The sequence below is a fragment of the Lepidochelys kempii genome, chromosome 15, assembly GCF_965140285.1.
Source record: "Lepidochelys kempii isolate rLepKem1 chromosome 15, rLepKem1.hap1, whole genome shotgun sequence".
NCBI lineage: Eukaryota > Metazoa > Chordata > Testudines > Cheloniidae > Lepidochelys > Lepidochelys kempii.
Window position 1 is genome coordinate 16,974,134 of NC_136394.1, and position 17,606 is coordinate 16,991,739.

The 17,606-nt window shown below is 44.1% G+C and overlaps 1 protein-coding gene across 10 annotated transcripts in view; it reads right to left on the reverse strand.

The window, feature by feature from the left end:
- Positions 1 to 17,606, reverse strand: part of ARVCF (ARVCF delta catenin family member) — a 444,466-nt gene that overhangs the window by 239,980 nt on the left and 186,880 nt on the right. For 8 of the 10 annotated variants that reach the window (XM_073313188.2, XM_073313190.2, XM_073313192.2 and 5 more), the window contains 2 exons: positions 8,894 to 8,995; positions 2,124 to 2,368 (listed from right to left, as the gene is read on the reverse strand). The exons of the other annotated variants lie outside the window; for them this stretch is intronic. In XM_073313188.2, coding sequence (XP_073169289.1) covers positions 2,124 to 2,339 — 216 coding nt within the window. In that variant the 5' untranslated portion in view covers positions 2,340 to 2,368; positions 8,894 to 8,995. The remainder of the gene's footprint in view (positions 1 to 2,123; positions 2,369 to 8,893; positions 8,996 to 17,606) is intronic. 10 annotated transcript variants of the gene reach the window in all.

The following is a 17,606-nucleotide window of genomic DNA, read 5'->3' on the forward strand; positions in this document are numbered from 1 at the left end:
GATGCTTCAGAGGGAATGAACTGAACAGAGTAATTGATCAGTCCTCTGTCGTCCAGTCCCAGCTTCTGGCAGAGGTTTAGGGACACCCAAAGCATGGGGTGGTGTCCCTGATCATTTTGGCTAATAGTCATTGATGGACCTATTCTCCATGAATTTATCTAATTCTGTTTTGAACCCAGTTATACTTTTGGTTTTCACTACGTCCCCTGGCATTGAGTTCCACAGGTTAACTCTGCATTGTGAGAAGAAGTACTTCCTTATGATTATTTTAAACCTCCTGCCTATTAGTTTCTTTGGGTGACCCCTGGTTCTTATGTTATGAGAAGGGATAAGTAATACTTCCTTATTCACTTTCTCCACACCATTCATGATTTTATAGACTATCACATCCCCCCTTAGTTGTCTCTTTTTCATAGTGAATAATCCCAGTCTTTTTAATCTCTTCTCATATGGAAGCTGTTCCATATTCTTAATAATTTTTGTTGCCCTTCTCTGTACCTTTTCCAGTTCTAATAGATCTTTTTTGAGATTGTTTACTACACAGAGATCTGTCACCCACCAATGATCTACAGCCATTCAAAAATGGCTGCCTTTCAGTGGTTAGTGACAGATCCCTATATACTGTAGCATATAGCCTGTAAAGTGCTGGGTGTACCCTTCATGATGAAACGCACAGTGAATGTAAAGCTGAACACTAATGATTTACAAATGAAGCATTTCATGTCTAGCCCCCAGAGAGGCCAAGGATTGAACACACATGTAGACTGAACTCTGGTTTTTACTTATACAGGTGGTCCCTTTCGGAAGAAGGATAACTTAGGGCCTGGTTACATCAATCCTTCTATTGATTTTAATAGGAGTTGATTGGGCTTTAAAGCATAGCCATGCAGGAAAGCTCATACTGTACCTGATCTGGCACCTTTCACAAAGTCACTCAGAAAAAGCAAAGGTGCAGGTGTACCATTCTTCTAAAATGTATGCAGCATCCCCCTCTAGTGGCTAATCATCAGGATAACAACTTACAACTGCTAACAGCTAATGGAGTTACTCCTTTAGCCCAAGCAGTAAAGGCCAATTCTTTGTGACTGAATGTCCTAATTGAAAACAGATGCTAAGGATAAACAAACAGTGACTAGAGGGAGTAACATGGCAGCCATGTTTTGTACAGCCGTCTTTCACAAAATAAATTCCTCTATATCTACCCACTGAATTTGTAAGCTACTGAACACCCAGAAAGAACTCTCTGACTTGGACAGCTTCTATGAAATACTGCCCACCAAAAATTTATTAGCATAAAGCTGTTTTGACATCACATGAACCCTACCCATGTACCGATCAATGCAAGAGTCTAGTATGATTGAAGCAAGCTCTAAAGTCCCTAGCAGATCAGGGTTTCATTATGGACCACAGCCTTCCCAATACTACTGTTTCTGCTGCATTATTTGCCACAGGCTTCCAAATCATTTGCTAGTTTAAAGAATCAGTTGGAAATACAACCAGTTTGTCACTTCACATTAAAAGAGTTAAGGAGCAAGCGGGAGGCAAAACTATGGCTGGGATTTATGAACAGACAAACATACAGATCAGAGCTTGTAACTTTAGAACAAAGTCCTTCATTTGAATAAACACGATGTGCCAAATCCTGAAGTCCTTACTCAAGGAGTAGGCTTGCAGTCCTTAACAGAGGAAATCCACCATTTTCACCCAGTCCCTGTTCTATCAAACTCCAGTTGACTTCAAAAGAAAACTTTACTTGATAATGACATCACGGTTTGGCCCTGCTTTTAAAAGCATAGTGATAGCATCACATGTAGCAAGCACATAGCTATAAGAGCCGGTGTGAAGGTCTTTATTGGGGTTTAATTATCAGAGAGCTATCATTTTTAGGAAGCATCCTTAGGGGTAAAAAGAGATTAGAGTAACATTTTATCCTAGGTGCTGTAATCCATGCTACCTCAATTAGTCAAACAAATATGCTGAGTTCAGTGTTTTTCTGTTTCGTAATACACACTATGGAATGAAATGCTGATGACAAATAAATTGGGAGAGGCTCTTTACTTTCTGGAATGGGATATTCTGGGAGGTGTGAATTCTAGTGACAGGTAAGAGAAGCAGGCCGTTACCTGCAGGACAAGTTGCTGCCACGCAGTTGCCAGTGGCTGACCATTGCCAATGTTGCACATGTTCATTCGTTCTGAGGGCTGATTAGCACGTTCAAGCTGCAAGGAGACATTGCGTCGCTCTTCTTCAAGTGCACGGGTGAGCCGCTCGAAACGAGCCTCTTGCTCTTTAACAGATGCCAAAATGCTGGCAGCAGACCTGATATCATAATCATCCATGATTGTTCTCAAATGTTCCTGCCTGTTAACTGACCAGGGCAAATGGAAAGGGTTAGGTAAAGGGGCAGGAGGGCACAGGTCAGAGGTTAAGAACAAAAAGCACATGTTAATTACTCTATTAAATAGCATTCACTCTAAGATGCAAACTCTAATTGCTCTTTGAAAAGACTTCATTTCCATCCATTGATTTGATTTTAAATTAAAAGTAATTACCCCAAGGCTTCCCTGTTTAAAAAAAATGCTCACCTTATATAGAATTATTATTTAATTCCTTTGATCTTTCTTTTAAAACTTCTGTCTCAAGAGATTTTCATGCCTCTTGCAAAACTAATTTCACTGTGCAAATAATAATGTACTTTTAAAAGGATATAAAGATAATATTACTTTTCTCTTTTTTGCTGGAAGAACATATTCTTTGTAACTATTCATCTGGCATCTTTGTCTTTCACAGAATGGATGATAATAGTTAAAGCTTTCTAACAGTGAAGCTTCATGCTTCTGGACAACAAATGCCACGCCCTTATTGGTTTTATACTTCATTTGTCCTAGCAACGTCACTAATTGGGTACACATTTTGAAGGATCCTTGTAAATTTAGCAAGTTGGACAAAAATATGTTCATGCTATAATGAGAGAAAGGGGTGGCAAATTATAACACAGAACATGCTTTTTAAATGCAGACTCCACAATTACAGATAAAGTTTCTTTAAGCCATGATTTCACCACCTTCTCTCAGATTGTATTACCAGGGTATTTACATGCATGATAACCAATGAGAATTTTCACACATAGCAGTCAGTCATGCAGCTGCTTGCTACTAATGTAAATGAGGAAAAACAAAAGGACACTTTCCATGGAAAATGTACAGGTTTGCTTGTCTCCACATGTTGGAAAAACACAGCAAATCAATCAAGTTTCTTTTGAGATGTCTCTGCATTGACTATGTCATTTTTGAGATGTTCTCCATAATAAGCCCTCTCAGCATGTGTGTGATGCATGAAGCTCAACTTCCCACTGACGTTGCAAATGTATAAAGTTAATGAAGAGTCAAAATATTTTGATATAAGAATTATGGACATTATGTAAAGATGCATGGTGGTTTCAATTCAATCTCTTTACTGAAACTAAACTATAATGAGTACACTATTTACAATATCTGGAACTCAGGCACTCACAAGGCAATATTATCTGCTTTCCCCACAATTCAAGCAAGTTTCCTGTCTTGTCAGAAGCTACAGTACTTAAAACAATTCTTAATAAGTCCTTTCAAAGGGCTTTATCCCATTTCTATGTGATTCAGAGGGTATAGTTACCTGCTCAACCTATAAGCCACTAGTTCCTTTTGTTATCTATCTACAAAAAACCCACCAAGTACTCTTGCAGCCCTGCAACTTATTGTTAACTCCTAAGGAGTAGCCCAAGATCCTTTTCTGTATGGAAAAGCGAAGGAATTATGCACTCTTCTTCAGTCTCGCCTGAAAAACAGAAGACCTCTACTGTCACCATAACAAGTCTAATTTCCTTCAATGGCTTGTTTCTTCTTTTTTGGCATTTCACAATAGAATCTTCATGGTATTTTGTAGACTTTGGGCTGGATTGTGTCTTCAAGGCACAACCCTGCAGTAGTGCGGTGTGGAGGGGCTCAAGTTGCAGCTGGAACCATGGAAGGAATTCTGGCTAACTCAGATCCACCAACCTTTAACAGGTTGTAGACATGCACTCTCCCCTGCAACCAACCTTCTTCACTGGCAGATGGAAGACTGCCACCACCAGCCATGCTAGTCTTACAGATTGACTGTGCTAGTCTGTAACGAGCTGCTCTGTAAGGGTGCCATGGGAAGAGAAAGTTCTTTGTTCCCTCTCCCACATCCCTTCTGCACCCATGTAGAACTAAGGGATATGTAAACATTCAAAGTCTGCATTAATACTGAAGTGTATGAACTGAAGAACACCGAGAAATACCATATGCAGAAAGCAGCAAATCATTCCTTTCTCCTAGTTCTATTAAATGCTGTCAAATTGCGATACAGTAGCAGAGGTTAGGTTGATATGCAGTGCACTTGCTGCATGGAGAACAAGGTTTGTGTAACTCTATTCTGAAGCTGTACTGTTTATTTCCTCTTCCTACTTGTAGGGCTTCTCATCTGTTAGGACTGAATTTCCCCTGGTTGTTGTCTGCAGCCCTCACTTTTCTAATCTCCCATCATTGCAGAGCAGTTTGGTTCTATCCTTTATTTGGTACCCCTCTAATTTTGGAGTCATCCACAAGTTTGATCATGGCTGAATTTATATCAAAGGAACACCTGGCAGAGACAAACCAGGGTGCAGACAAGCGTCTTATTAATTTATTGATCCAAAAATCCTCTGGAAATCTTAAGAGTCCTGAACTTGCATCCCTATGGAGAAAAAAATCACTGTTTGAAAACTGACAGATACCTCCCCACTGTTAGCAGCTCTTCAGACCCCCTGGGAGTGGTTCGTGGACTGTACAGTGGTCCGCAGACTATAAATAGAGATCTGCCATATGTGATTTTAACAGGAGGAAAATAGATGTGATGAGTTGAAGTCCTGGTGTCACCTCTCCAAATGTTCCCCTACATTCCTCAACTCAAGAGCAGGTTGAAGCTGAGTTCCTGTGGAAAACTCCTCATTGTTTTTGTGGAAAACTCGGTACTACAAAGCTTACCCTGCTTCCTCTAATAGCCTCTAAGAGGAAGCACAGTAAACTCAAGATCTTTCTGAAGCAGAGCCTCTAGCAGATGAACCTACCATGAATTAAAGCTCATTCAAAATTTAGAGATTCAGAAAAGTAATGGTTTTGAGTGATTAACAAGCATCTCTCTTGGCCTGAGCTAACAAAGCTTTCTCCAGAACACACAATGCATCACTCATGACCTGTTTCTATTATCTCTGTGGTACTCTGGAAATATTCCTATAAGATGCTTCCATAGTCTAACTACAAAAAGGGAATTAGTTGGGAGTGAGGTGAAGGAGAGGACACCAAAATGGGGTATAAATTACTTTAAACAAATTACAAATCTACTTTCCCCTAGCAGTATAAAAATAAAATGCTAGAGAGTTCACACTGTCTTTCTCCTTAGGAACATCTAACAACAAAAGTCTGAAAAATGAAGAGTCCTGCCTGCTCCTCCTCCCCCCAACTGATGACTTGAAGCAGCGGTGTCATTAATACAAAGGAAAAAGACATGGCTGATCACTGAGCTGCTGTATACTTTTCAAGCCATGCTCTGAGAACACGGGACAAAGATTCCCCTTCAGAAAATCCTTGAATAAATGTAAATGGCTGCTAATGCCACGCAACTGAGAACCTCTCCCCATCTGCAAAAATGAGATGATATAAATAATATCAATCTCTAGAGTATCCTATAGCTCTCCATGAAGGAAATAACATGTGAGCCTCTTTGCAACCATCGATATTGTGTTTCTTTTCTTTGTGCAAAGAGAAACACAGGCAGAAAATAAATGCACAATTAGTGACCATAAAAATTCTGACTGCTAGGCAGAAACAGCAGCAGAATTACTAAATGCCTTTTAAGAATGGTTGGACAAAGACTGACATATGCATTTCAAATGATTTATTAGTAGATAAATACTTGCTTTCTGTTGATTGCATTTCCAATTATTTACCTAGTGTTTGAACAATTTACACTATCAGCAGTCTTTTCTAGAAAAAAAAAGTACTGACTCATGAAGTTAGTTAGGCAGCCTGCCACTTGCAATTTGCTACCATTTGTAAATAAATTAAAGTGTGCTGGAAAACCCTATAAATAAATGAAAAATATTTAAACTATAGCAGCCAGGTAAAGATTATTCCTTGTGCTGCAATTCTAGAGACTTATTTTAAACACAGCAAACAACTGCACAAAGAGTGTCAAAGGCTATGCTGACAAAAGCAAATCTATTTTGTCCTACCTATGTGATTCTAAATGTCCTATTATGTTGTATTACAGCTAGAATACAGACTAGCAGTAAATTGATCTGTCTTTTCTGATTGCTCATATTTAGAATCAATGCACCAAGCTGCCTCATATGGGTCAACATAAGCAAAAACTAGTTGTTTAAGTCAGCGGTTCTCAACAGGGGGTCCCTGGCCCCCAGGGGGGTCCACAAACCATTTCAGGGGTCGCGGGGCCCCACGCTAAAACCCACAGCCCCAGCACTTCTTGCAGGGATGAAGCCAGGAGCCACGGGATTGAAGCCCTGATTCCCGGCGATCCCTGTGGGGTCAAAGCTGGGAACAGGAGGGCTGAATTCCGGAGCCCTGAGCCCCGGTGCTCCCCCCGGGGCAGAAGCCCTGAGCCCATAGGCAGAGTTGGGGGACACAGAGGTGTTCACCCACCCCAAACTACAGTGCAAGAGCAGGGAAGACCCGGGGCACTCCACCCTCACTCTCCACCTCTTTCTCTCCCCGTCCCCTGGCCAGGTCGGAGGCCGGAAGCCAGAGCTGGGCAGTGCGAGACAGCTGCTGCTCTGGCTGGTGCCACAGAGCAGACAGCCACGGTGTTCCCTCATCTCCCGCTGCTGCAGGGGGTTGAAGCTGCTCCCCAGCTCCCAGCCCCCTTTGCTCATGCAGCCGATAAAAACCATCTGGGTGGGGGGACCCGGCTCTGTGGCTGGCAGAGCCCTCAGGGAGCATCTACCACAGGGGGAGCCCTCCTGGCACACACCCCTAGCTACCCAATCTCTGTACCCTGAGCTACCCCTCTGTCTGCACACAGCCCTTAGGTACCCCCTTCTCTGCACCCTGAGCTGCCCCCTGCCCGCACACAGCCCCTAGCTACCCCCCTTCCCTCATGCAACCCCTAGCTACCCTGCACCCTGAGCTGTTTTCAAACTTTTTGAGCTGAGGCCCCCACCTTTGAGTTACAATTTTTGGTTGCGACCCCTCCCCCACAACCCAGACAGGGGGTGGCCTGCTGAGGTGAGTCACGGGGTGGAGGTGGCGCTCCCTCCCCAGATCCCGTGCAGAGCTGGCTCGACCCCTGCTGTCCCCTGCCCACCCAAAATAGACATCAAACTACACCTATGCCTGAGACCTCCTCTCCACCTCCCAGCCCAGAGCCCTGAGCCACCCTCCCCCTGCCACTCCCCAGCTGGGCCCTGGAGATTTTGGAGCGTGTTGTGGGGAGCCTCAGAAAGAAAAAGGTTGAGAACCCCTGGTTTAAGTGATCACTTAGGGTGAAATTCCCCCTGATGCAAAGAACCGGCAAAAGAGCTATGCACCACTTACATCCAACTCATGCCCTGTTTTACGGTATGTATCTTTTGAGATTTATGGACTGCACAGGCCTTTTGCTAGTCTTCTGCGAAGGGGAGATTTGTCCCTAAGAATTTTGTCCTACGAAGAGTCAACGTGCTAGTGAGCAGTCCTCTGTGTTTGTTCAGGATTTGTGCAGAGACTTCCAGATTCTCTCTCTTTTGTGTACATATCTCTGCACTGTGCTCAGCAATGTGAATAAAGCCCTAATTGTTTACTGAATTGTGCATTCTGGACTAATGGGAGAGTGGGTCTGGTGGGGGTGGAGGAAGGGTATTGCCTGGGGTTTTCAAAAGAGCCCTGAGGGAGCGAGGCACTGATCTCTAGGAATATGTCTACACTGCAGCTGGGAGCCAGCCTCCCAGCCCTAGGTAGACTCCTGTGCTAGCAGATCATGAGCTAGCATGCTAAGAAATAGCGGTGTGGTCACTTAAAACTCCAGCAGAGACTTGGGCTAAGCACCCAAACTCAGACCCAGGGGGTCGGGCGGGCTTGGGATCCTGAGCTGCTGCCCAAGCTGCAACGTCCACACTGCTGTTTTCAGTACACTAGCTTGAGCCCTGCCAACATGAGTCTGTCTACCCATATAAGAGACTCACTTCCAGCTACAATGGAGACATACCCTAACTGAAATTCAGTGGGGGCACCTAACTCCCTTACACTGCTTTGAAAATCCTAGCCTAAACACTCCAGTCAATGCAGGTATAGGATTCACAGTTATTCCTCCTGCGAATGAAGAATAGTGGGTACTTGAGCGAGCTGCAGTTAGAAACAGAGTAGGGTCTGCCAGTTGGTGGCAGAGATGTGTCAGAACCTTCTCAGGAAAAGGTGCTTCTCAGAGAGCTCCTCAGTATCCCATGGCATGTGACCATTTTCTTGTGTGCCCAGTAGCCTGCATAGCCTGTTCACCTCATGAATAACAACATACTCAGCCCCTCTGATGGTTTGCTGCTGCTCTCACAACCCAGTTTGCATCCAAGCAGGAACGAGTCCTACTAACAGGGAATACTGCTGTGGGAAGTAACAAGAAGTATCCTGAATATAAGCAAATAAGAGAAAGCAAAACAGAACGTGATATGTATGTGTATGTATGGGCATAGTAGCTACGTGCATCTGAAGGGGAGAAAGAACAACATAACAGAAAACTGGGATTGAAAAAGTCTGTTGATTCACAGTTTATTTGCTAAAAGTTGCCAGAGTACACAAGCAGCATTAGAGTGAATGCTATCTCCCATGCAACATTAGAAATCATGCAATGAAAACCAAGCAATACACACCTAGTAGAGTATTAGGGTCTGAATGTTAAAGATGCTGTAACATCACCCACTAAGACTAGAAAAGTGTAGAGAAAGCAGGACAGCAGCCTCAAGCAGAATCAGCTACAATAGAAGGAAGGAGAAGAAAAGTTAGTTATTGAGGCATTAGTGCTCCAAGAGCCTCTTTCTAAACATGGTCATTCCAAATGTCCTCCTTTCCATATGGAATGAATGTCACAGTTTAAATATATATATATATATTTACATATTTAGCATTTAATATATATATATATATATATATATATATATATATATATATATATATATATATATAGCATTTTCTGCATAACTCAGAAGAAAAAGAGAAACCACATTTATAGAAGCTAATCCTGACAGCCAGATTGGCCAACATGTTGTCAATGGAAATACTTACTTGTTACTGGAGAAATTTATTGCTAGTGTCTTACATGGGCTGAAAATTCTGGAACTCAGGATTCAGAAACTTGTACAACTTGACATTATGTCCAAAGTGTTCAAAACATGGGGGTCTAATGTCAGGCACTCAGAGTCATATTTAGGCACTTGAGTTACCCAATTTTCAGAAGTGTGAATATCCCACCTCCAAGTTGAGTTCTACGAGGATGGGGATGCTCAGCAACAATGGAAAACAAAAAACACCAGGCCATTTATTTAGGTGCTTACCTTTAGGCACCCATGTTGGAAATTTAACCCAACATAACATCCACTGATGTTGGTCAAGTTTTATGATACACACTATGCTACAGCCTGCAACCACAAACTACCTTGATCTGTTTAAAGTAACCACCTGAACTTCAGTCCTACAGGGAACCTGAATGAAGGCAGATCTTTGGAGCTAACAAGCTACATGTAGCTCAAAGAATCTCTAATCTGCCCTTTATAAAATTCTCCCTGTAGGAGGATTCAGTGCTGAAACTCCTTTGGGTCAAGGGTTACAAGTTTGCTACAGTATAATCCCAGTGAAGATAACAGAAAATCCATCTCACTCAAATAAGTAGTTTTCCTTAAAATGATGGAAGTTCAACACTAGTGATCAACAGCTCATCAGAAAGGGCACAAATGACCTAAGATGCAGACAAAGATGAAAGTAATGAGATGGGGCAAAAGGTGAGCCCACAAAGTATAGACTATGAGGAACAAACTCAGCAGAATTCAGCCTGTGCGTATGAAAAGAGCATTTTACAAAACCAATATATAATGTATGTGATGAACTCCAAGTTAACAGCTTTTCAGAACTTGGAGGGGGAATCTAGCTGGAGGCTGGCTCCACTCACTGTCGTCGCTCTGGTTGACTGCGTTCTAATTTGACCCTTAAGCGACAATCCCCACCCATGAATAGCAATGAGAAATTCACAAAGAAAGCTATTTCAATATAGCTCTCTCATAGGCACAGGCTGACATATTGTGTTGGTGTCAAAAGAAACAAAAAGGCTGGTTAGGGTTTTTTTGTTACTGGGGATAGAAGCAGTCTGTGAAACAAGCCTTCAACAGGGGAAGGAACAAGGGCAGTGGAAGTGCTAACAGGAAGACTAAGCAGACACTTCCTTGGGAAGGAACTTTGGATTTTTTTTACAGTTTGTATTGCATGGATAAGTCAACAAAGCTTGCAGCTCACCAGTTTCATTATTGCCAGCAGGAAAAATAAAGTTTCAATACAAGACGTTCAAGATTTCTACAATCAGAAGGTTCAAAGTTTCATTAATTCAGTCAGTGGCAATTTAATAGTTAGGTATGAGATACCACTGGTTTCCCAGTGAGTTTTAAAATTAATTTTTCCCTTATAAACCTCACAAATTAAAGGCAGAGAAATCACATATTAACTCATGAAAAGCTGCAATGGCTAGATAAACAGAATTAGTGTAACATATAAACATGCTTACACGTTCTTACACAAAGGGAGCCTGTCTAGTGGATAAAGCAGGGGGCTGGGAACCAGGATTCTTGGGTTTTATTCGCACTTCACCCACACACAGGCTGTGAAAACTTGGGTAAATTACTCAGCCTACTTATCTGTGCATCAGTTTGTCTGAGTATAATAGTAACTAGCTTACTGACACCTTCTTCAGAAGACAGAATTCACATTTACAAAAGCACTTTGAGGTCGCTGGATGAAAAAGGCACTGTGTAATCTTAGCCTTTTGATGAATTGTAATATAGAAATTAAGAACAATTACTGTACATCACTTAGTCCATCCCCTGCCAAAACAAGATTGTCCTGTATATCAAGGGTTCTCAACCTCCTTCTTTCTGAGGCCCCCCCAATATGCTATTAAAAACTCCAGGGCCCAGCGGGGGCAAGGGGGTCCCTCGGGGCAGGGTCCTTGGGCATAGACATAGTTTGATGTCTATTGTGGGGGTGGGAGGGCTGGGCAGGAGCCAGCGGGGCTCGAGCCAGCTCTGCACAGTGGGGTCCAGAGAGGGAATGCCACCTCCACCCCCGATTCACCTCAGCAGGCCACCCACCTGTCTGGGTTGGGGGGTGGGGGGCACAACCAAAAATTATAACTCAAAGGTGGGGGGCTTAGCTTAAAATCTTTGAAAACAGCTCAGGGTGCAGGCAGGGGGGTAGCTAGGGGCTGTATGCAGATGGGGTAGCTCAAGATGCAGGGAGGGGATAGCTGGGGCTGTGTGCGGGCAGGGGGGTAGCTCAGGGTGCAGGGAGAGGGTAGCTGTGGCTGTGCGGGCAGGGTGATAATTCAGAATGCAGGGAGGGGGTAGCTCAGTGTGCAGGGAGAATGTAGCTTATGGTGCAGGGCGGGGGTTAGCTAGGCAGTGGTGCTGGAATGCCTTTTATAGTGGGGGTGCTGAAAGCCAGCAAAACTATCCCCAAACTTTTTACCTTGTGCCTCCCCTTCCCCCATCAGCTGAGGCCAGGAGCAGGGCCATGTCTCCAGGAGCAGGGGGACATGGACAGGGATAAGGGGGCCGAGGCTGGGGCAGGTTTGTGGCCAGTAGCAGCTCCCCACACCTCTTCTTCCCGCACCTATGTAGCTAGGGACTGTGTGCAGGCATGGGGATAGCTCAGGGCACAGGGACAACATAGCTCAGGGTATAGGGAAGGGGTAGCTAGGGGCTGTGTGCAGGCATGGGGGTAGCTCAAGGTGCAGGGAGGGGTAGCTGGGGTTGTGTGTGGGCATGGGGGTAGCTCAGGGCACAGGGAGAGCGGAAGCTCAGGGTGCAGGGGCTGTGTGCCGAGAGGGCTCTCCTGCGGTCCCTGTTCCCCAATGGCTCTGCCAGCCATGAAGCCAGGTCCCCGGCCCAGACAGATCTTACCTTCATGTCCCCAACTCTGTCCATGTGCTCAGGGTTTCTGCTCCCTGGAGAGCACCAGGGCTTGGGGCTCTGGGATTCAGCTCCATGCCTCCCAGCTCCAGCCCCCAGGGGGCGCTGGAGATTGGGGCTTGTTGAGCCCCACGCCTCCCAGCTTCAGCCCCACGGGGGCGCCACAGATTGGGGCTTCAAACTTTGCTCCTGACTTCAGCCCTGTGGGGGTGCTGCAGCTCGGGCTCTTGAAAGAGCTCGCGGACCCCTGGTTGAGAACCGCTGCTGTATATAATATATTACCCAGTGCAGTTTTAAAAGACACTAACCACAGACATTCAACTATTTCCCTTGGGAAATTATTCCACAATCCAATAGCGCTCACCCCTCCCTCCCGTTTTTCAGACTAAATTTTCTTTCATGCCATTTAATTCCAGCACATCTTAAGGCTTGTCTACACATAAAAGATGTATATATTTAATCATACTGGTATAGTTAAAGCAGTACAACCTCCCTAGTTCTACCAGTACAGAAGTGCTTATGCTGGTATAGCTTATTCTTGTACAACAATATACTAACTAAACTATACTAACATAAGGCACCTTTCTACCATTGTAACTGCATGCACACTAAGAACTGTACCAGCATAACTATTTCAGTTAAAAAAAAATATACAGCCCTAACCAAAATAGTTGGATTGATACAATTTTAAAGTGTAGATCACACCTTATTTATACTCTCAGGAATACCATAACAATTTATATCTTTTCTTAATATTTACACATTTTATGCAGGACTCTGACTGAGCTGGTACATCATACCAGCACCTCTCTGAAGTTGAGATCTTGTTCTCCAGAATCTCAACGTTCATGAAAACATACAAAAACAACATAAAATAAAAGCTTTGTTATTCAGCATGTTGAGGGAATGCGGGGTGCCGGTAAGTAAAAAATTCCAGTTAACTAAGAGGGAGGGAATTTGGGTGCAGAAGGGGGCTCGGGCTGGGGCGTGGGAGAGGGTGCGGGGCACCAGCTCTGGGAGGGAGTTTGGGTGTGGGAGAGGGTTTGGGGTAGGGTGTTGGGGCATGGGAGGGGTTTTGGTGTGCCAGATCCAGGTGGCGCTCACCTTAGGTGGCTCCCCACAAGCAGCAACATGTCCCTGCTGCTCCTAGGCAGAGGCTGCGGTCCCTGGCCAATGGGAGCTGCGGAGCCAGTGCTCGGGGCAGGGTGGGGGCAGCACATGGAGCTCCCATGGCCGTTCCTCTGCCTAGGAACAGCAGGGTCATGTCGCCGCTTGGTTAGAGTATTGAACCTATGTAGTGGGGAAAAGGCTTTGGCCTCCACTGCATCTAGACAGGCTCCTATGAATTCCACATATTGTACTGGAGTCAGAGTCAATTTTTGAGTGTTCAGTTGTAGTCTTCTGCATGGCTGATGGGGTGTCATCTAAGGAGTATGCTTTGAGTAGGCAATCATCTAGAAACAGATATATCATGATTCCTAATTTGCAAAGACAGGACCTAATTTACCACAGATAGGACCTTTTGAGAACATACTGGGTGTGCACAATAGGCCAAATGGAAGCACTCTGTATTGAAAATGGTCTTGACCCAGGGTGAATCTCAGGAACCTCCTGTGGGTTGGTTGAACTGAGATATGAAAATAGGCATCTTGTAGGTTGAGGGCCGAGAACCAGTCTCCCTGGTCCAGCAACGGAATTACTGCTGCTAATGTGAACATCTTGAATCTTTGTGCCTTTACATATTTGTTTAGTGATCTCAAATCCAAAATGGGTCTCCATCTTCTGTTTTTTTGTTTTGGTATCAGGAAGTATTTGGAGTAGAAACCCTTCCCTCTGTGGTATCATGGCAGGTGTTTGCCAGATGATTTTGGATGGGTCCAGTCGGGCCTCGTTGATCAGGAAGAGTAGCATATGAGCTGATGAGGACATATGGAGAATGTCTAGCAGCTTGTGTTGCAACTTCTTTACTTCAAGGGATATCTAAAGATAGTTTGCCACTCTCTTGGTGAGGTCTTGAAATTGTTTGAAGTCCTTTGCCTTACTTGGTGGAGTAAGCATAATGGCTTCAGTCTGGAGAGGATGATGAAATGTTTGTTGCTGGAATAATTTATTTATCCAGTCTTGCTTCCTGTTCCTCAAAAGTCTCCTCTTGGGGATCAGGATCTAGAAAGGGAAGCTGAGGGAGATCATTTTCCTCTATCCCTATGTGAGACATTCGAGAGCCTAGAGAACTAGTGTCTATAGGCTGCCCACGGGTCCCAATACGGTCACTGGGTGGTACTCAAGGGTGTGCATTATCTGATTACAATATGACCATATAAAGCATTGTTTCAACCACTGTTATATATTTGCACCAAATCTTGTACAAAGGTTGTCAAGTGAGGTGTCTATGAAAAGGTTATGATTTGCTGGTTATGATTATGCTATATGTATGCATGTATCATTTTTGTATTTGAAGTTATAAGTATTGGCTCTGTACCTGGATTTCAAATGTTGGCTCCTACGGTACCACCCACAAGGTAGCTAGCCAGCACATCTTGGAGGGACCATTCAAATTAAGTGTCTCATCAAAAAAACACTTGGTTGACAATGGACCATGGGAGATGCCCACCTACACTGAGTGGACTGTCATGTAAATGTGCTGTTTGGAGTGTAGGTAATGGCTTCCTGCAGTGACTGAGCAAAATTGGGCATGAATATGTGACTTGCCCATGTGACTCCAAACTCCATCTTGTTGCTGTAATTTTCCACAGTAAGAACAATGGGATGCCCTCCACATGGGCAAAAGCTATAAAAGGTCCTTGAAACACCTCCATTTTGTCTTCAATCCTGCTTCTTACCTCTGGAGGAACTTTGCTACAAACTGAAGCTCTGACTGAATGACCCATCCAAGCTGTGGATGTTTTCCAGAGACTTGACTTAAGCCAGAAGTTTATTTCATCACGATGTGACAAAGTGGGACTGTTCTTAATGTTTCCTCTGAATTCTGTAGGGGTGCCTCAGTTTCCCCTATGCATTTCTTAGGTCTCTAGGTGGTGGGATAAGAGGGTGTAATTGTTGCAGAGCAAAGGGCCAGTGTACATAAATGGCCAACACTCTGTCTCCTGGCAACTGATGGCCTGGGCCCTTCCCCCCGCAAGGTGATAGCTAAAGGTGTTGGAGAACAAAGGAATCAGGTGACCTCCTGGCCCAGAAAAGGGACAAAGCCCAGAGGAGGAGGGGGTGGAGAGTGAGTCAGTTTGGGGCTGGCTGGGGACGTGGAGTGAAGTTCAAACGTGGTTGTCTGGCTCACTGCCCCCCAAAATGGACCCGGCTGAGGGGTCAGTTCTCTGTACTTACAAGCTCTGTTTTAGACCGTGTTCCTGTCATCTAATAAACCTCTGTTTTACTGGCTGGCTAAGAGTCATGTCTGACTGCGAAGTTGGGGTACAGGACCCTCTGGCTTCCCCAGGACCCTGCCTGGGTGGACTTGCTGTGGGAAGCGCACAGAGGGGCAGATGATGCTGAATGCTCCAAGGTCAGACCCAGGAAGGTGGAAGCAATGTGAGCTTCTTGCCCTGAAGACAGTCTGCTCATAGAGAGGAGACTTCACCAGAGTCCTGACTGTCTTCGTAGGGAGCTGTTCCAGAGCATTGCCCGGGAACTCCGTGACACTTGACTTAAGCCAACAGTTTATTCCATCACTGCTACGAGCCTGAACCAAGAACTTTGCCATTTTTGTATGTAATTGATTCCTTTAACAAATTTTAACTCACTTTTTTTTCTTTCTTTTTATGAATAAACCTTTAGATTTTATATACTAAAGGACTGGCATCAGTGTGATTTTTGGGGGAGATCTAAGATATATATTGACCTGGGTGCGTGGATGGTCTTTTGGGATCCGAAGAATCTTTCATTTGATGAGACTGGTTCATTCATCTCTGAATCCAGTGTTTTTGGTGGTGATATAAGAACTGGAATGCTCAAGAAAACTGCTTTTATGACTCCTTGTTAGCCAGTGTGGTGAAAAAGAAGTTTACTTTTGTTGCTGGTTTGGTATATCCTATGGGGGATTAGCCACCAGTCTTGGGGTGTATCTGCCCTATTTCTCAGCAGTTCATCCTCAATTTGGGCATCCTCAGTTGTGACCCACTAAGGCACAGTTACAGTGAGAACTAGTGCCTATAGGCTGCCCAGCGGTCCCAATATGGTCACTGGGAGGGTACTCAAGGGTGTAAACACAATTGGGTGGGTCTTGTCTGTCATGTCAGTCTTGTGGCTCTGTAAATGTTTCTAGGTGATTGGTCTCTTGACATTCTCCTGGGGAGTTCTGCATAGAGAGAAGATATGTTATCATCATTGCCTTTTTCTTCTTCATTTGATAGAGGTGGAGCAAATAAGGGAGCCGATGGTGAGTGTCTCGGTACCACGGGGAATTCAGGAAACCGAGATGTGATCAGTACCAAGATGCTGGTATCGAGTAGTGGGGATTCCAGTGTCTCTAAGAAAAATGGAATTCCTGTGATACCATAGTGGTAATCCGTACCAATAGAGTCTGTCTAGAGGGGCCCATCAGTGTCAAGGGAGTCAGCAGTATCTGTAGTCTTCTGCGGTCCAATGATCCAGATGGTGCTTTGGTCTTTTGGATGGACGTGCAAGGCTCCACATGCGTTACCTTCTGTCATGCCTCAAAACGGGATATGCACCAAACAGAGACAAATTGAACAAGCTACTGTTCTACTGTTTCACCAGAACATTCTCCTTAAAATAATTATATAAAACAAAAGCAATGCAGGGAATATTAATTCTGGAAAATGTTATATTAAATTAAAATATTCCATCTGCACAGATGGTCCTCTCTGATAAGAATGGGGCCTGGTTCTGCAACCTTTACTCATGCAAGCAGTTCCATCAAAATCAATGGGTTTACTCCTGGAGCAAGTGCTACTCACTTAAGAAAAGATAACAGGATCAGGCTCTTAAGTAACACATTGCATTTCTATCACTTGTATCCGTCAAGACTCATGCACTTTAAGGACTATTGACACCATGGGTTCATTAATATTGTGTGCTTGTGGTCAAACTGCTTTTTATAACTTGAATAAGGTGTGGTTATATTTAGAGATAAATATTCTGATAAAAATCACAAGACTGTATAAACAATTAAAAACTTAAACTAGTGTCACCAATTTGTCTTGGCTTCAAGACTTGGTTGTATTAGAGGAACCACAATTCCAAGGAGAACTGCTATACTAACATTTCTAAAAAAAAGGAGGACTTGTGGCACCTTAGAGACTAACAAATTTATTTGAGCATAAGCTTTCGTGAGCTACAGCTCACTTCATCGGATGAAGTTGCAGCCGATGAAGTGAGCTGTAGCTCACGAAAGCTTATGCTCAAATAAATTTGTTAGTCTCTAAGGTGCCACAAGTAC